At 36.0% G+C, this 17,790-nt stretch overlaps 1 gene segment (V, D, J or C); it reads right to left on the bottom strand.

Annotated features, from left to right (window-relative positions):
* Positions 1–13,575: 13,575 nt before the first annotated feature.
* LOC128544287 (immunoglobulin heavy variable 3-33-like) lies at positions 13,576–14,174 on the bottom strand. The segment is given in 2 exon segments: positions 13,576–13,931; positions 14,123–14,174. Coding segments are annotated over 2 exon segments (402 nt in total).
* Between the last annotated feature and the right edge of the window lie 3,616 nt (positions 14,175–17,790).

The raw sequence follows: 17,790 nt of genomic DNA, 5'->3' as shown, positions 1-17,790 counted from the left end.
ATCTGTAAAGAAGCTGAAAAGAGGATGGCTTCTACAACAGTACAATGATCCTAAATAAACCTCGAAATTCACTATGGAATACCTCAAAAGACGCAACCTGAAGGTTTTGGAATGGCCATGAGAGTCCTCTGATTTAAACATTATTGAAAATTTGTGGGAAGATCTTAAAAGAGCTGTGCATGGAAGATGAACAAAAAAGATTACAGAACTAGAAGCCTTTAGCAAGGAAGAATGAGAGAAAATCTCAAGAACAAGAATTGAAAGACTTTTAGCTGGCTATTAAAAGCATTTGAAAGCTGTGATATCTGCCAGAGGAGGTGTCACTGATTATGTAGGGTGCCTAAACTTTTGCACATTGCCACAATAATGTTTTTATTCTTTTTACCTTACGTTTAATTTATGACATAAAAAGTAACTATGCACGAAATCTGTTATTTATCAAGGGTGCCTAAACTTTTGCATAAGACTGTACATTCCCCATATTGTGATGCTACGGTACGTGTGTTTAATAATTACTGATTAAAGGCTGCAAGAGTTCTGTTAATGTTATTATTATGTTTTCCTCTTTGGTTCTTTTTTTCGGAATTTTACTTTAAGAGACAGTCTCAGTGTTTATTTTCACATAAACATATAATAAAACTTGTTTAGTGCCTAGCCATGTTTGTCCATGGAATATGCTGTACTTCAAATTACTTTAAAGAAAGGGTCTAGAAATAGATTTGTTATGCTGTAGCACCACCAGCAGATCTTGTGAAAACGGCATGTACCTGTATGTTAAAAGCACTTCAATCTTTAAACAAAACTCTGAGAAGATTTTATACAGATGATTAACAAATCATTTTCAACATTTTTCAAACATTGACCAATGTCATTGGCCTAACCCTAACACTGGTTCTTCACCAAAATTTTGCATTTAATTATAATACAGCATAACGGAATACTCCAATTTAATTGAAAATATGTCTATTATTTGTACTGAGTACAGCAGAGTAAGTTATAGCCTAATTGTAACACAAAAACAATTCCGTAAATGCTATTATTTATCATCTTATTTGGTCCTCAGCAGGCTGAGTCAGTTCCTAGCTGAGGACATCTGTGGAGAAAAACACATGATATCTCACACAATATACAGTATGCTGCACATTTTAGCAAACAAATGAATGAAAGTATTTGCATATCCGATGATGAATAATTTCTTTAAAGAGGAGATTCATACTGTAAAGCCTACTGGCTCAGATACACTTTTTGTATTTGACTGTGACATTTTCTAAAAAAATAAATTAGATATTTTTTGCACAATATAAACAATGGCCATTGAAGACTCAATAGTTCTAAAATGATGAAGCGCAGATATTTCACGCAGCAACACCCAATACACTGTTTACTGGCCTTTTGTACGACCCACTCACAACTGATGCAGTTGATACTTTTCTCACAACTTCTTTAAATGAATAAATAAATAAATAAATTCAACTACATTTTATATTACACATTATATGTGTACATTATTTATCATGCTTTCATAGCGTCTAAAAGGGTAAGGTGGCATTCAACAAATGGTACTTTTTTCTAAATTATATGTTTTAATTATAAACATTGGGTGCATACAGTGGTGTGAAAAACTATTTGCCCCCTTCCTGATTTCTTATTCTTTTGCATGTTTGTCACACTTAAATGTTTCTGCTTATCAAAAACCGTTAACTATTAGTCAAAGATAACATAATTGAACACAAAATGCAGTTTTTAAATGAAGGTTTTTATTATTTAGGGAGTAAAAAAATCCAAACCTACATGGCCCTGTGTGAATAAGTGATTGCCCCCCTTTTAAAAAATAACTTAACTGTGGTTTATCACACCTGAGTTCAATTTCTGTAGTCCTTCCCAGGAGTGGCCGGCCGACCAAAAAAAGAGCGCAGAGACAACTCATCCAAGAGGCCACAAAAGACCCCAGGACAACATCTAAAGAACTGCAGGCCTCACTTGCCTCAATTAAGGTCAGTGTTCATGACTCCACCATAAGAAAGAGACTGGGCAAAAATGGCCTGCATGGCAGATTTCCAAGGCGCAAACCACTTTTAAGTAAAAAGAACACTAAGGCTCGTCTTAATTTTGCTAAAAAACATCTCAATGATTGCCAAGACTTTTGGGAAAATACCTTGTGGACCGACGAGACAAAAGTTAAACTTTTTGGAAGGTGCGTGTCCCGTTACATCTGACGTAAAAGTAACACAGCATTTCAGAAAAAGAACACCATACCAACAGTAAAATATGGGGGTGGTAGTGTGATGGTCTGGGGTTGTTTTGCTGCTTCAGGACCTGGAAGGCTTGCTGTGATAGATGGAACCATGAATTCTGTCTACCAAAAAATCCTGAAGGAGAATGTTTTTTGGAATTGCTTTGTTCTGTAACAAAGGCCTCTGCCCAAGTCTGGTCATAAATTCCCTGCCTGTCAGTTGCAGGTAATCTTGGTTAATCAACCTCAAGAATTCTGGATAACTAAAGTCTCGCGCATGGCTACTCTTCGTGTCTGCCCTCTGCTGGTCGCCGTCGGTGTAGCACCTTTTGGGAGCTAAAAAAAAAATCGGCAACGCTTCATAAAACATGTGCTGTTAATTATTTATAATTATTTATCAAATGTAACACCATTTTTTTATGCCTGGTCACAAGTCACTTCAGGTCAACAATGCCACAAGTGAGGCTGTCCTGTTGTTCTCTCCATTGAGCACTAAGTCAGAAAATCAGTGGATATGGAGTTAGTAATAACTAAGTTTTCTGAAGCCAAAGCTTGCAAGATCAGATTTTAGTATTTTGACCTACACTATTCACCCCTACCATGCACACAATAAGGCTAATTACTTAAAATATAGTTTAAAATTACTATTATTTATCAATATTCATGTTAAGTCAATAAAAAACAGAGAAAGAATAAAATCTGGATAAATACAATGCCAGAAGAGGAGAAGAGAAGGAAAGACAAAAAATCAACATTTGAGGAGGAGAGAACAAAAAGACAAAAGAAGAAAGAAAGAGAGAGAGAAAGAGTGAGCTCAGAATAAAAATTAAATCAATAAAGGAGAAGTATGTAAAGAAAAAAAACATCCAAAAAAACATACAAAAAGAAGAGGAAAGAAAATGTGCCAGAAGAGAAGCAATACATGTTCTGTGAAGATAAGACAAAAGAATCGAGAAAGAATACCATTTATATTATTATTTTTTAATCAAAACTAATGGTTGTCCTTTTTCAATGACGCAATCTGTTAAATCTTCATTCCAGTGAATGACAGGTAAAAGTTTGAATCAGATGTTGCATTCAGAGAATTTTATTACATGCCACCAATCTTTAAAAGAAATTCGCTGTTCTGTATCACTGTGGGTCTGTCACTATGGCAGCAATGTATTTTAATGAGATCAGTTCAGGCAATTTTGTGCTATTAAAAGTTTTGGAGAGCAGGCCAAGGTACATATAAAACGCAACACAAATGGCAGATCAGTACTCTGTCCGTTCTTATAGTTTCTTAGTTATTTTAACTTGTTGGGTAAATATATAAGTATAGAAAAAATGGCAAAAAATGGAGTGGAAAATAAACATTTAGGTAATCTGTCTGTAAAACTAAATAATAATAATAATAATAATAATAATAATAATAATAATAATAATAATAATAATAATTTTTCATGTATAGATTATTTAGAATCTTTTAATTTTGTCTATAATTGCTTAACATTTATCCATATATAAAGTGTGATGGACTTTACAAATCATTCAATTCAATTCAATTCAATTTTTATTTGTATAGCGCTTTTAGCAATTTTCATTGCCGCAAAGCAGCTTTACACAGTCAAAAGAATTATTTAGGTTTGTATGAAATGTGAATTTGTATGAATCAAAATGGTCAGTTTGTCCCTGGTGAGCAAGCCGAGGGCGACAGTGGCAAGGAAAAACTCCCTGAGATGGTAATAGGAAGAAACCTTGAGAGGAACCAGACTCAACAGGGAACCCATCCTCATTTGGGTGAAACAGAAAGCAGTAGATGATCTGCATTATTACAGTGTGTAGGGTGGGAGGCAGTTCAGCTATAATAGCTGATGTTAATTGATGTTAATATGGAGTCCAGGTAGTTATTGAAGACCCAGGTAGACTTGTAAGAAGTTCCAGTCATGAACTATCGAACTGTCAAGTCCCCAGAGAAACAGTTGCCAACCCCAGTCAAGGCCAGAACCATTTTCTAGATAGAGAGAATCATTCCCAGACACCAGACGCATCCCAGAGAGACACACGGGGCATCCATGTGACGAGATCTTCAGCCAGAAGCGGGGCACCAGGATGGGTCAGACAGGTCCGGAGGGCAGAGGGAGTCTGGATCACTGGCAGCTCAGGAACGACATGTGTAGCTCGACAGAGAGAGAGAGAGAAAGAGTGAAAGGGGGGACAGGAGGAGAGAGGAAAAAGAAAGAGGGGGGGAAGAGAAGAAGAGGAGAGATGGCAAGTTAGGTATGGTCACAGTCACACAATGTATAATGTGAATGTATATTAACTGTAGAGTGCAAGCAGAGACTCCGGCAGAACTAACTATGACAGCATAACTAAAAGGGAGAGCCAGAAGGAAACACAAACATGAGGGCTTCCTGACATGTAAAGCAAACAATCACCTCACCGTCAGCAAACCTGAGTGATCAATGAGAGTGAGGAAGACAGCATCCAAACATACCAGTTCACCATAATACTCTACGTCCATGAGTCCCCCCGATCTGCTCCTTTACCTATGGCAAATCTATTTATAAAAATGCTTGGCTAAATAAATAGGTTTTTAGCCTGGACTTAAACACTGAGACTGTGTCTGAGTCCCGAACACTATTTGGAAGACTATTCCATAACTTTGGGGCTTTGTAAGAAAAAGCTCTGCCCCCAGCTGTATTTTTCATAATACGCGGTACTGACAAGCAGCCTGCATCCTTTGATCGAAGTAGGCGTGGCGGATTGTAAGACACTAGCAGTTCGCTCAGGTACTGCGGGGCTGTTCTGTATCATAACTTTTCACACAATACAAACATTGCACATACTGTATGTGAGGTTTGTTTTTTGTACCGTCATCCCCCTGAGGTGTACAGCTATGTGTTTTTAGACAGCTATGTGTGGACAATAATAAACAGCTGTGTCTTCTGGCACCAGGCTTCTAATATCTAAGTAAAGCACATTGTTGCTCGTGTCTCTGGAGATGCTGAAACGAGTTTTTAAGGAAGCTCCAAAGTCTATGCTTCCACCACCCCATATGACCCCAATCCAATGTAAGCCTTTTCCAGTAGGTTGTCTGGTCCAGCCTGTACCATAGCTACTGAGGGCATAGCCAGAAATCTAACAGGACAACTTTACTGAGGCTCCAGGGGGTTTAACCTGCAAGAGATGACGTCAGACTGATACCATGAACATCTGAGAAAAGGAGTGCGATAAAAAATACAACACTTAAAGACACTTCACTTAAATTTTAAACTGTATTATAGGGAATATAAAAATGGAAGTATGTGTGGAGATAAGTGTTTACTCACAGGACACAGAGGATATCATATATCTGTCTGAAGTTGGGGAAATTTCTATACAGTATGGGTTATGTTTTTAATTATAGTTATTGTGGAAGTCTTTTATAGTACAGTATTTATTCAAACATTTCATTCATTAAAAGTTTGAAATCAAGTTCTCAAGAAACGACTGTTTATGCAGTAAGAAAAAAGAATAAATGAAACAGAAAGCTGAAATTAATGCATGTTGTTTGTATATATCCCCCTGGGATGCAGCGTCCTGTTTGTGTTTCTGCAGTTTGTTGTGATAGTGTGTGTCATACACAGTTACTGTATACAGTTGTTGTATAGCACTTCACAAACATTAAATAAAAAAGTGTATAAATTTTATGGTAAGGTTTTCTATTAACTATTTATAGATATTTATAAAGATAAAGGTTTAATACAATTTTCAGAAAGTCTTCAGAGTTGGAGGCTTTCCATTGTATCAGCAACATCAGCTGCAACTTTATGAAAAAGGATAAAGTGAGGGAGGCAGGTAAAGGCTGTTGATTCTGCTATAATGTAGGTGATTGTACTTGTAACTGTAAAGCATAAACGAAAATATCTAAAACAGAATCATAAATGCCCAGTTGTGGAGTGAAAATAAGATAAAATATAAGATATATCTTTATTCATCCCATAGTGGGGAAATTTCTAATGCCCGCAAATTTTCTGCAAGAATTTTCTGCAAAAATATCTGCAAGCCTTGTTTGGTGTGTTTTAAAAGGAGGAAGTGCTTGTGTAAGTTTTTGTACAGCTCTGAAGTCTGTTGTGTCAGTGTGTCTCGTGCACAGTAATAAACAGCCGTGTCTTCAGCTTTCAGACTCTTCACTTCTAGGTACAGCATGTTTTTATTGCTGTCTTTAGTGATGGAGAACTGGCCCTGCAGAGACTGAGCGAATCCAGTGCCTGTGCCACCATCAATGTATCCGATCCACTCCAGTCCTTGCCCTGGTTTCTGACGAACCCAGCTCATCCAGTAGCTCATTGAGAATCCGGAGACAGTACAGGACAGAGTTACTGACTCTCCAGGTCTCTTCACCACGGGAGCAGAGGAGGTCAGGGACTGTCCATAAGAATCTGTAAAATAAGTATTTAATGTTATGTTTAACAGAACAGAATTATTATTTTTACTAATTTGCATCACATAAAAAATCTGAAACTTACATGGCATTAATAGAAACAAAACACAATATTTTAAAATCATCCTTTTCTGAGTTCAGCTTCACCAAGATTTACAGTGTATGTGAGTGTTAACTATCACAGAGCTCACTGCAAACTACTTCAGCCATGAACATGCTGTTTATACCTGACTCTATTTGAATAGGGAGTGTCTACTATGGATGTATTAAATACATAACCACAGGCTGTGTGTACAGTAGATGATTTGATGATTATAAGGTCCTATGTAAACCCACATAACACAATGTTTTACTATCAGAAATGTTTTCATGTAGAACCATGTTTTTTTTTGAAAGCAGGGAAGGTTTAATTATGCAATCATTGCTACAGTATTTTGTAAAAAAAAAAAAAAAAAAAAAAAACATATTTAATTGTAGCATAAAAAAATGTGGTAAAGAATTGTAGAACACTGTATCAATACAAAAATCTAGAGCATTTTCATAAAAGTTAATTGTATTATACAGTATGTTTCCTTAGGTATAATATACTGGGTAATTCATGCATATGTTTTTGTATTGACATTTACAAAGAATCATCACTCTGTGAGTGTGTGTGTGTGTGTGCGTGTGTGTGTGTGTGTGTGTGTGGTAGTTTTAGCAATATACTGTACAGCAGTGTCTTCAATCATACAATTCAATCTGGATGTAATGATTTTTTTTTTTTTAGATTTTAAATCTTTCTATGAGAAAGGGATAAAGTAGGATTGCATGTATATAATTCTGATGTATTGTATTTTAAATAGCTATGTATCTGGAGTAAATCTAAGTAAAGAAAAGGCAAATGATCATAAATAATGAAAATCTTGGAAATGTATCTCAAAATGATTGAGATATTTGCCTGATAATGAGTAATACTGAATGAGTCTCATGAGGAGTTGGATGGATTTATTTTATTTTTGTGCTTCCTTCTGCATTTTTAAATTTACATATAGCAAACTATGAGAACAGATTGTGTTAAATAAATAATGTTAAATAATGCTGAATAATTCAGGCATTCACTTGATAAATATTTTTAGTTTATGTTGATTGTCAGTTAATTATTCTGTAAAATAATAAATGTTTGTATACATTAGTTAATTGTTTAGAAATTTTTTAGAAAGCATTATTTTGTTATTATACTGTAAAATATGTATATTGCTTTACTGAATACATCACAGCACTTGCTAGATAGCAGCACTGTCCTTATGCATGTTAGTTATTATATACTGTTCAGGAAACAGTGACCCTGAACATGCATGCAGGAGAATTCAACTTTAAAAAATACAGTATTGGTAGAGACCTTAGCTGAGAAATGGATCTTGTCCCTTAGTCAATCACTTCAGCCAGTACTGTAGCTGTGGTACCAGCTGATTCATTTCATTACTGGTCCTGGTGCATGTTGTACCCATTTAGTTTAGGAATTTGTGGTTGAGTATCCAGTGATCTTACAATAGTGCTGATTGACTTTGTTAAAGTTTATGACTTTGATGTAAATCTCAGGATAACATGCTGTCATATTTATTATGCTCTCTCAGTCTTTTAAATCTCAACATGCCGGTTAACTAAAGAGTGTGAATATAGAAAAAGTGCAGCTCACAGGCCTTAAAGCTCATAAGGAAAGATATTTTCCCTCCAATTCTAATGTGGGTGCAGGTGAAATGGTGCAGCTTTTTCTGCCTATGACATCTCACGGTTAAGAAACCAGAAATATATTTCAAACAGTGTAGAAACATTTATATGTACTTTGTATAAAACCACTAGGATTTGTTCCTGCAAAATTATGTAGTGTCATGGGCCACTATGTATTTTTATCTCTTGGTGCACAAAATTGGCACCTCTTTCTTTTGCCTTCTCCTTCTTTGGTTGTCGTGGATGTTGCTGCTGTTGCAGCAACAATCATGCCTTTGCCCAGTTCTTCAAGGAACAGTCTCCTCTTGTAGTTTTTTTCCCTCCTTCCAGCATGAATTGATCTTCCTCCAAACCACAAAGCCATTATACTGTAGGCTGATAATATTGAAAAGTCTCTGACTAAAAATTTAAAACAGGACTTGATGTCTCCCACACTGGATATGGCATATTGCGTTGGCCCTGGGGTCTTCCTGATGACATTTTCACTTGGAAGCTGACCTCTTCTCTCAGGTGGGGACGACATCCAGGTAAACTTAATGTCATGACTGGACATTCATGAACACTATGAACACATTCATGCACACTTTCACGTACACATTTATATTTTCATTTCTGGACCATTGCACAAGACACTTTAATAAGACACTTTAATATGACACTTTTTATGCATTTTGCACACCCCCAGTCATTTTTTTACTTAATTTTTACTTCATTATTTTTCTTTATTTACACAAAACTTTAAAATGTTTATAAATTTCAATTTTTTCTTCTATATTTTCTATATTTTGCTATATTGTGAATGTGCTTATTTGTAGAGTATATTTTAATTTTTTTAATTTATTTTCTATATTTTTTTTCACTCACATTTATTTCTTATCTGTAAGCTTTTATTTTTTAAGGTCACTGGCCGTCGTATAAGCATTTCACTGCATATCGTACTGTGTATGACTGTGTATGTGACAAATAAAATTTGAATGTGAAATTTGAACTTTTAATTTCTTCTTTGGCCGAAAAGAAACCCCAACTTCAACTGGTCAGCAGTGTTGGGTGTAACGCGTTACAAAGTTGGATTACTTTTTTGATGTAAGGAGTAATTTAACATGTTAGGTCCACAGTTATTTAGTTACATTTTCAAAAATGTAATCCGTTATTCAGACAATTTATGTAATCCGTACACCTAGGATATTACAACACCCTTCTGCTGTAAGGGACCACTTCCTGTTTAGACAGGGATTTAAATTAGTATTTGGAGGGTGGTGGAACTCTGACAGTGATAAGTGATAGAGACACCAGTGATTCCCAATCCATTAGTCTGTGTGTGTGAAAGTTTTCCTACAAGCCCCACTCTGTTATTCCTGCTGTTATACCCCTATCTCACCTACAGTATGCAGTTTGACTACGCGAAAGATAGAAACCTAATCACGGCGCCTAAACTCTCGGTGAATCATAGTGAACCGTACTTATGGCCACCGCGCAAAAAAGAAGGTGAGATAGGGGTATTAGTAGTTAACAGATTATGGGCCAAACTTTGCTAAGTGATGATGGTAGAATAATTATAAAGGTCTTTTATCAGTAAGTAACACTGTAATGTAATTGATTATTTTTGAAAGACAGTCATTTTGTAATGTAATTAGTTACTTTATAAAGTAACGTCGCCCAACACTACTCATCAGTATCAGAGTCTTTCTCCTCTGGGCTATACTCTGTGTCATTCTCAACCTCTAGTACTTCCTCCTTTAACCCTCATCACTCTCAACCTGGCTTCTCTCCTCCTGATCACTCTCTCTGTCAAATATGAATTCCAGAGCTTTACATGCAGTATGTCTCTTGGCCATCGTGCTGCCACAGACTGAATTGTAAGACCTCAAAAAAGATTTCTGTTTTAGAGCTGCGTGAAATTTGGTATGATTGGAACAATGAAGCAATTTTGTTTTTAAACAGTTGTGGTTCCCGCGGGGTAAAAATTATGTTGTCGATAGGTTCCGGTGAGGGCTGACATCAAAGCCAAAAAGTGGCATAAAGTGTGTGTGTGTGTGTGTGTGTGTGTGTGTGTGTGTGTGTGTGTGTGTGTGTGCGTCGTGCATGTGTGTGTGTCTGCTCAAAGACACCTTCATGCTGAGGTGTGGGAAAGGAGTGTTGAAATGTGCTTGAACTCTATTTTATACACCGGGAACACCATAAGTGTATAAAAGTTCCATAAAATACACAATTTTTTATAAAAACCTCATAATATGCAGAGGTAATTAACTGCACTTTTTTAGAGAAGAAACATGTAAATCGGTCAGATTTGACCAGAATGCAGAATGAGGGTTAAAATATATTTGTTGAGCTCTAGCGCCACCTGCAGATCCTAAGAAAATGGCATGTATATTGAATGCATTCTTCTCTGTAAACACAACTCTATGGGGATTTTGTACAGCTGAGTAACATGTTTGTGCCACTGTGCAATCCTGCACAGTAATATACAGCAGAGTCATGTACAGTCAAGCCAGTCAGCTGCAGGTACACCATGTTGTTGGAGTTGTCTCTGGTAATTTCCAAACGTCCCTCAATGTGTTTGGCGTATACTGTTTTACTGGCATCATACCAGATAAGCCCAATCCATTCCAGTGCTTTTCCAGCTTCTTGTCTGATCCAGTGCATGCCATAACTACCAAAATTAAACCCAGATCCTTTACAGGAAAGACTCAGTGTTTCTCCAGGCTTTTTCAACACTGACCCAGTTGGAATAGACTCAAGACTTTGACACTGAATACCTGCAACATAAAAGGAAAAACAATAGTATATTAAATAAATGCCAGTTTTTAAATATATATGATATTCAGTTTGAAAACTCAGTGTGTGTATGTGTGTGTGCCCTGTGATTGATTGGCACCCTGTCCACGGTGTACCCTGCCTCATGCAGTAGAGAAGATACTAGAGTGAGAGTGAGAGTTTGAAAACTCACTGATGATGCTGATTAGTAGCAGGAATAAGGAGGGTTGAATCTTCATGGTGAGTGTTGATGAGACTCGACTGCTCTACTCAGTTCATCTGCACATAAATACTGCATGGACACACAGCACTCGGGATTTGCATTATGACATCATGACGGAACAAATTTGTAAGTCATGATAATGTGAAAACAGAAGTGAATACTCAAACTTAATAGGTGAAAAGGTAAAACGCTTCCATGCCACGTGGCATTTGAAGACATAAAATATAATAAAAATTTTTTTAATAAAAGTTTGTTTTTAGTGGAAGTATTATACTGTACACTCATGGTGTTCCCGGTCAAAAATGACCAGTTATTGGAAATTAATGGTTAAGACTACAATTAGTGTTTAAAACAGAACTCAAGCACATTTCTACACTCCTTTCCCACACCTAAACATGCAGGTGTCGCATGCACGTGTCTATCGTCCTATTTCTATCGTTTCTATAGTTTCTAACCTAATTTTATGAATTACTAAAGATAATATTGCATTAAATAGGCTATGACAAATGTATGATAATGTCTTGTCGCTATGCAATGCATACTCTCCCCTTATATAAGTGATAATCAAGAATAAAAATGAAATTTTTCGCAAAGAAACTTAAAGATGGAGACGCAAGAGGTTAAAGGTGAATGCCCGGAGTCGCAACAAACTGAAACTGCTATGCAGGCAGCAGCCCAAGAAGTACTTTTACCAAAACGTGGGGGTACGTCAGTGATTTGGTTGCATTTTGGCTTCAAGAGCTCTGACACGAAGCAGAAGACAGTCATGTGCAAACTCTGCCAAAAGACTGTTTCCGCGCCTGACGCTAACACAACAAACCTCTTTTACCACTTGAAGAAGGTCCACGAAAAAGAATAAGAGTTAATAAGCCTAAAATTAAAGAGTCTTTCTTAAAAAGCACACCGTAAGAAAAAATGTCCCAGCGCCATAAAGAAATCACATGTGCCATCTTGCATTACATTTGTAAAGGCATGACCCCTGTGTATGCATTTAAGAAGATATATGATTTTTCCATATCGCCCAGCACTACACACACACACACACAATTTGTATGCCCGTTTTTGGCTACCCCAGGGCCAATGTGATATGCAATATCCTGAATGAATGACATCAAGTCCTGTTTTTAACTTTTCATCACAAACCTTTCAATATCATGTTTGGAGACTGCATTACTTCTGTACTATAGATAAGTTTTCCCTGTGTACATTTAAGTTTTCGTGTTCAATAAATACATCATACCGGTCAGTTTAGACTGGTAACACAAAATGTTATTAAATTTAACTGGTTTCAAAAAATTAATTTGGTAATCAGTGAAGTACTTTGTGATCAATATTACAATAGGTTTCATCTTAGTGTTTGTTATAGTCAAAATAATATCTATCTAAATAGATAGATTTTTTTTTATTTTCTCTAAAAAAACGAGCAGTATACTGTACACAACAAAACTTGTAAGGTTTAAAAAGTTTAAAAAAAGATCTAATACAGCATTAGGTAATAGGTAAAGCATTGAGCTAAATATATTAAGTATTATTAAATATATTATTTAAAATAGGAGTATTAACAATGGTTTAGTGGTCATTAAATAATTTATTTTTATTAACAACTGAGTTTAAAATTAATACAAACAATTATGATCATATTAATTTTTGTGTAAAAAGAAAACGTTTTCAATTAAATCATTATTATTTGTTTTGAGAACTTATCCAAAGTTTAACAGAGAACATCACCTCACATAAATTGAATTATTTGCGAATTGTAAGACCTCAAAAAAGATTTCTATTTTAGAGCTGCGTGAAATTTGGTATGATTGGAACAATGAAGCAATTTTGTTTTTAAACAGTTGTGGTTCCCACGGAGTAAAAATTATGTTGTCGATAGGTTCCCGTGAGGGCTGACATCAAAGCCAAAAAGTGGCATAAAGTGTGTGTGTGTGTGTGTGTGTGTGTCTGCTCAAAGACACCTTCATGCTGAGGTGTGGGAAAGGAGTGTTGAAATGTGCTTGAACTCTATTTTATACACCGGGAACACCATAAGTGTATAAAAGTTCCATAAAATACACAATTTTTTATAAAAACCTCATGACATGCGGAGGTAATTAACTGCACTTTTTTAGAGAAGAAATATGTAAATCGTTTAAATTTGACCAGGTCACAGCATGAGGGTTAAAATATATTTGTTATGTTCTAGCGCCACCTGCAGATCCTAAGAAAATCGCATGTATATTGAATGCATTCTTCTCTGTAAACACAACTCTATGGGGATTTTGTACAGCTGAGTAACATGTTTGTACCACTGTGGTTTCCTGCACAGTAATATACAGCAGAGTCGTGTACAGTCAAGCCAGTCAGCTGCAGGTACACCATGTTGTTGGAGTTGTCTCTGGTAATTTCCAAACGTCCCTCAATGTGTTTGGCGTATACTGTTTTACTGGCATCATACCAGATAAGCCCAATCCATTCCAGTGCTTTTCCAGCTTCTTGTCTGATCCAGTGCATGCCATAACTACCAAAATTAAACCCAGATCCTTTACAGGAAAGACTCAGTGTTTCTCCAGGCTTTTTCAACACTGACCCAGTTGGAATAGACTCAAGACTTTGACACTGAATACCTGCAACATAAAAGGAAAAACAATAGTATATTAAATAAATGCCAGTTTTTAAATATATATGATATTCAGTTTAAAAACTCAGTGTGTGCATGTGTGTGTGCCCTGTGATTGATTGGCACCCTGTCCACGGTGTACCCTGCCTCATGCAGTATAGAAGATACTTGAGTGAGAGTGAGAGTTTGAAAACTCACTGATGATGCTGATTAGTAGCAGGAATAAGGAGAGTTGAATCTTCATGGTGAGTGTTGATGAGACTTGACTGCTCTACTCAGTTCATCAGCACATAAATACTGCATGGACACACAGCACTCTGGATTTGCATTATGACATCATGATGGAACAAATTTGTAAGTCATGATAATGTGAAAACAGAAGTGAATACTCAAACTTAATAGGTGAAAAGGTGAAACGCTTCCATGCCACATGGCATCTGAAGACATAAAATAAATATAATTTTTTTTTATAAAAGTTTGTGTTTAGTGGAAGTTTTATACACTCATGGTGTTCCCGGTCAAAAATGACCAGTCATTGGAAATTAATGGTTAAGACTACAATTGGTGTTTAAAACAGAACTCAAGCACATTTCTACACTGCTTTCCCACACCTAAACGTGAGAAAAGTGTCTATCGTCCTATTTCTATCATTTCTATAGTTTCTAACCTAATTTTATGAATTACTAAAGATAATATTGCATTAAACAGGCTATGACAAATGTATGATAATGTCTTGTCGCTATGCAATGCATACTCTCCCCTTATATAAGTGATAATCAAGAATAAAAATGAACTTTTTCGCAAAGAAACTCCGTCTTGTGGTTTTGCGACATGACGCTTTATGTTGTTGCGACATGCTTTACGACATGCTTTCCGCTAGTTAACTCGTGAGTGCTTAAAGATGGAGACACAAGAGGTTAAAGATGAATGCCCGGAGTCGCAACAAACTGAAACTGCTATGCAGGCAGCAGCCCAAGAAGTACTTTTACCGAAACGTGGGGGTACGTCAGTGATTTGGTTGCATTTTGGCTTCAAGAGCTCTGACACGGAGCAGAAGACAGTCATGTGCAAACTCTGCCAAAAGACTGTTTCCGTGCCTGACGCTAATACAACAAACCTTTTTTACCACTTGAAGAAGGTCCACGAAAAAGAATACGAGTTAATAAGCCTAAAATTCAAGAGTCTTTCATAAAAAGCACACCGTATGAAAAAACGTCCCAGCGCCATAAAGAAATCACATGTGCCATCTTGCATTACATTTGTAAAGGCATGACCCCTGTGTATGCAGTTAAGAAGAGTAGCTTCCGAGACCTCGTCAAAGTTTTCGGAGAATAACTGAAAACGTACTTTATTGTGGGTGGTATATCGTGATATATATCGTTATCGTGATATAAAATAATCCATATCGTGATATATGATTTTTCCATATCGCCCAGCACTACACACACACATACACAATTCTTATTCCCCTTTTTGGCTACCCCAGGGCCAATGCGATATGCGATATCCTGAATGAATGACATCAAGTCCTGTTTTTAACTTTTCATCACAAACCTTTCAATATCATCTTTGTGTTGGCCTATAATGGCTTTGTGGTTTGGAAGGAGATCAATCAAAAAGGAGGGCAAAAACTGCTAGAGGAGACTGTTTGGAGACTGCATTACTTCTGTAATATAGTTAAGTTTTCCCTGTGTACATTTGGGTTTTCGTGTTCAATAAATACATCATACTGGTCAGTTTAGACTGGTAACACAAAATGTTATTAAATTTAACTGGGTTAAAAAAAAATTATTTAGTAATCAGTGAAGTACTTTGTGATCAATATTACAATAGGTTTCATCTTAGTGTTTGTTATAGTCAAAATAATATCTATCTAAATAGATAGATTTTTATTTTATTTTCCCTAAACAAATCGAGCAGTATGAGTTTAGGTAAATAAGGCTTGCAGGACATACTGTACACAACAAAACTTGCAAGGTTTAAAAAGTTGAAAATAAGATCTAATACAGCATTAGGTAATAGGTAAAGCATTGAGCAAAATGTATTAAGTACTATTAAATATATTATTTAAAATAAGAGTATTAACAATGGTTTAGTGGTCATTAAATCATTTATTTTTATTAACAACTGAGTTTAAAATTAATACAAACAATTATGATCATATTAATTTTTGTGTAAGAAGGAAACGCTTTCAATTAAATCATTATTATTTGTTTTGAGAACTTATCCAAAGTTTAACAGAGAACATCATCTCACATAAATTGAATTATTTCCTTCTCTGGTAATTGTATTTGCATATTTTTGATGATACAGTAGGAGGAGTTAGTATTTAAAACATATTTAAAGCAGATAAGACATTATTGTTATCAATGATTCGTGGCTTTTTACAAAGGAAAGGAAAAGCCTTGTTCTTGGCACAAACCTCCCTTATATTAGATTAGAAACCCCAATCACAACAACACAAAATATTTGGATTTTATTTTTGAAGTTATACATATGTCTTCCCATAATGCTTAAACTATAATTAAAAGAAAATTGTGAAGAAAGAAAACAACATAAAGCGTTGTTAAGCCTTTCTTCTGCTGACTAACAAACAGATAAATCATGTAATAGGCATGTTATACAAGGAATAAAACAGTGTGATGCAATATAAAATTATTTAAGTAAATGTATCTGGTTTTACTCTACTAAGAAATTACTTACATAAAATAGCTAATACTTACACTAGGTAATTTATCAACAATGACACAAAATTTGATTAAGCAGTATTTAAATTACACATAATGTGGATTTATTTTGTGTGTGCGCGCGTGTGTGTGTGCGTGTGCGTGTGTGTGTTATTGGGCTATAATTATACAAGCCTTTTGCCAAATTATTATTTTTTTTTGTTTCATAATAATATTGCAGAAAAAGCATGAGACTTTAAAATCCATGTGCTGATCCTTATGGCACCGTCTCAGTCAGTATCAACTCGCTGGGTGGATGTTGTGTAGATAGAGAATGAGCGCCCCTTATAGGCCATAAAGCATTATTAAAACACTTTTCTATTTAAGGCTAAATTCTGTACAGAATATCCAGTACAAGTTATGAGTTTTTACAGATCATATTGGCGTGTTTAATACACACATGCTTCACAATCAGCAACATGACAAGATGTTTCCCATAGCGTTTTCACGCAGCATCCCGCCTTTTTAGGGAACAGGGTTACCCAAATTATTCATTCTACAGCCCGAAAAAATAAATACGTAAAAATAATTACAAAATATAAAGTAAAAATAAAACAAATTAACCTGCATTTTACCTTTGAAAAAAGTACAAATAAAGCCAGACAAAAAATGTTTGTGCTGTGCGTGCGTGTGTGTGTGTGTGTGTGTGTGTGTGTGCGCGCCACCCTCTCCCCCTTCTCGTCTTCGCAGTAACACTTCCTTCTCTCTTATTTGTGCGGGATGACACACACACTTACGGAAACACTGCCTCATCGGGGAAATTAACAAGAAACATCTCCACATGCAACTCGACTGCATGCACACACTAACGGATTCACTACTGTAAAGTACATATAAAACTAAATAACCTGCACTTTACCTTTGAAAAGAATTGCGACAGAGCAGTGTGTGTGTGTGTGTGTGTGTGTGTGTGTGTGTGAGAGAGAGAGAGAGCTGGAGGGGTGTGTGCAAGAAGTAAAGAAGAGGAAGAGTGTGTGAAGGTGAAAGGAGGAGGGATGTGTCTGAGAGTGCACGGTGTCCAATGACGTGCACACAGACATAATGGCATGCTGACACAGAGAGAGAGAAAATGGATTTTTGACCTCTCTATTGAGACTTTCTTTTGCTTTACGTGCACACACACGTGTGTTATGATAAACA

This window comes from Clarias gariepinus, chromosome 16 (assembly GCF_024256425.1).
Source record: "Clarias gariepinus isolate MV-2021 ecotype Netherlands chromosome 16, CGAR_prim_01v2, whole genome shotgun sequence".
Taxonomy (NCBI): Eukaryota; Metazoa; Chordata; class Actinopteri; order Siluriformes; family Clariidae; genus Clarias; species Clarias gariepinus.
Note: the sequence above shows the minus strand (reverse complement) of the source record. Positions and strands in the feature narration are given on the sequence as shown.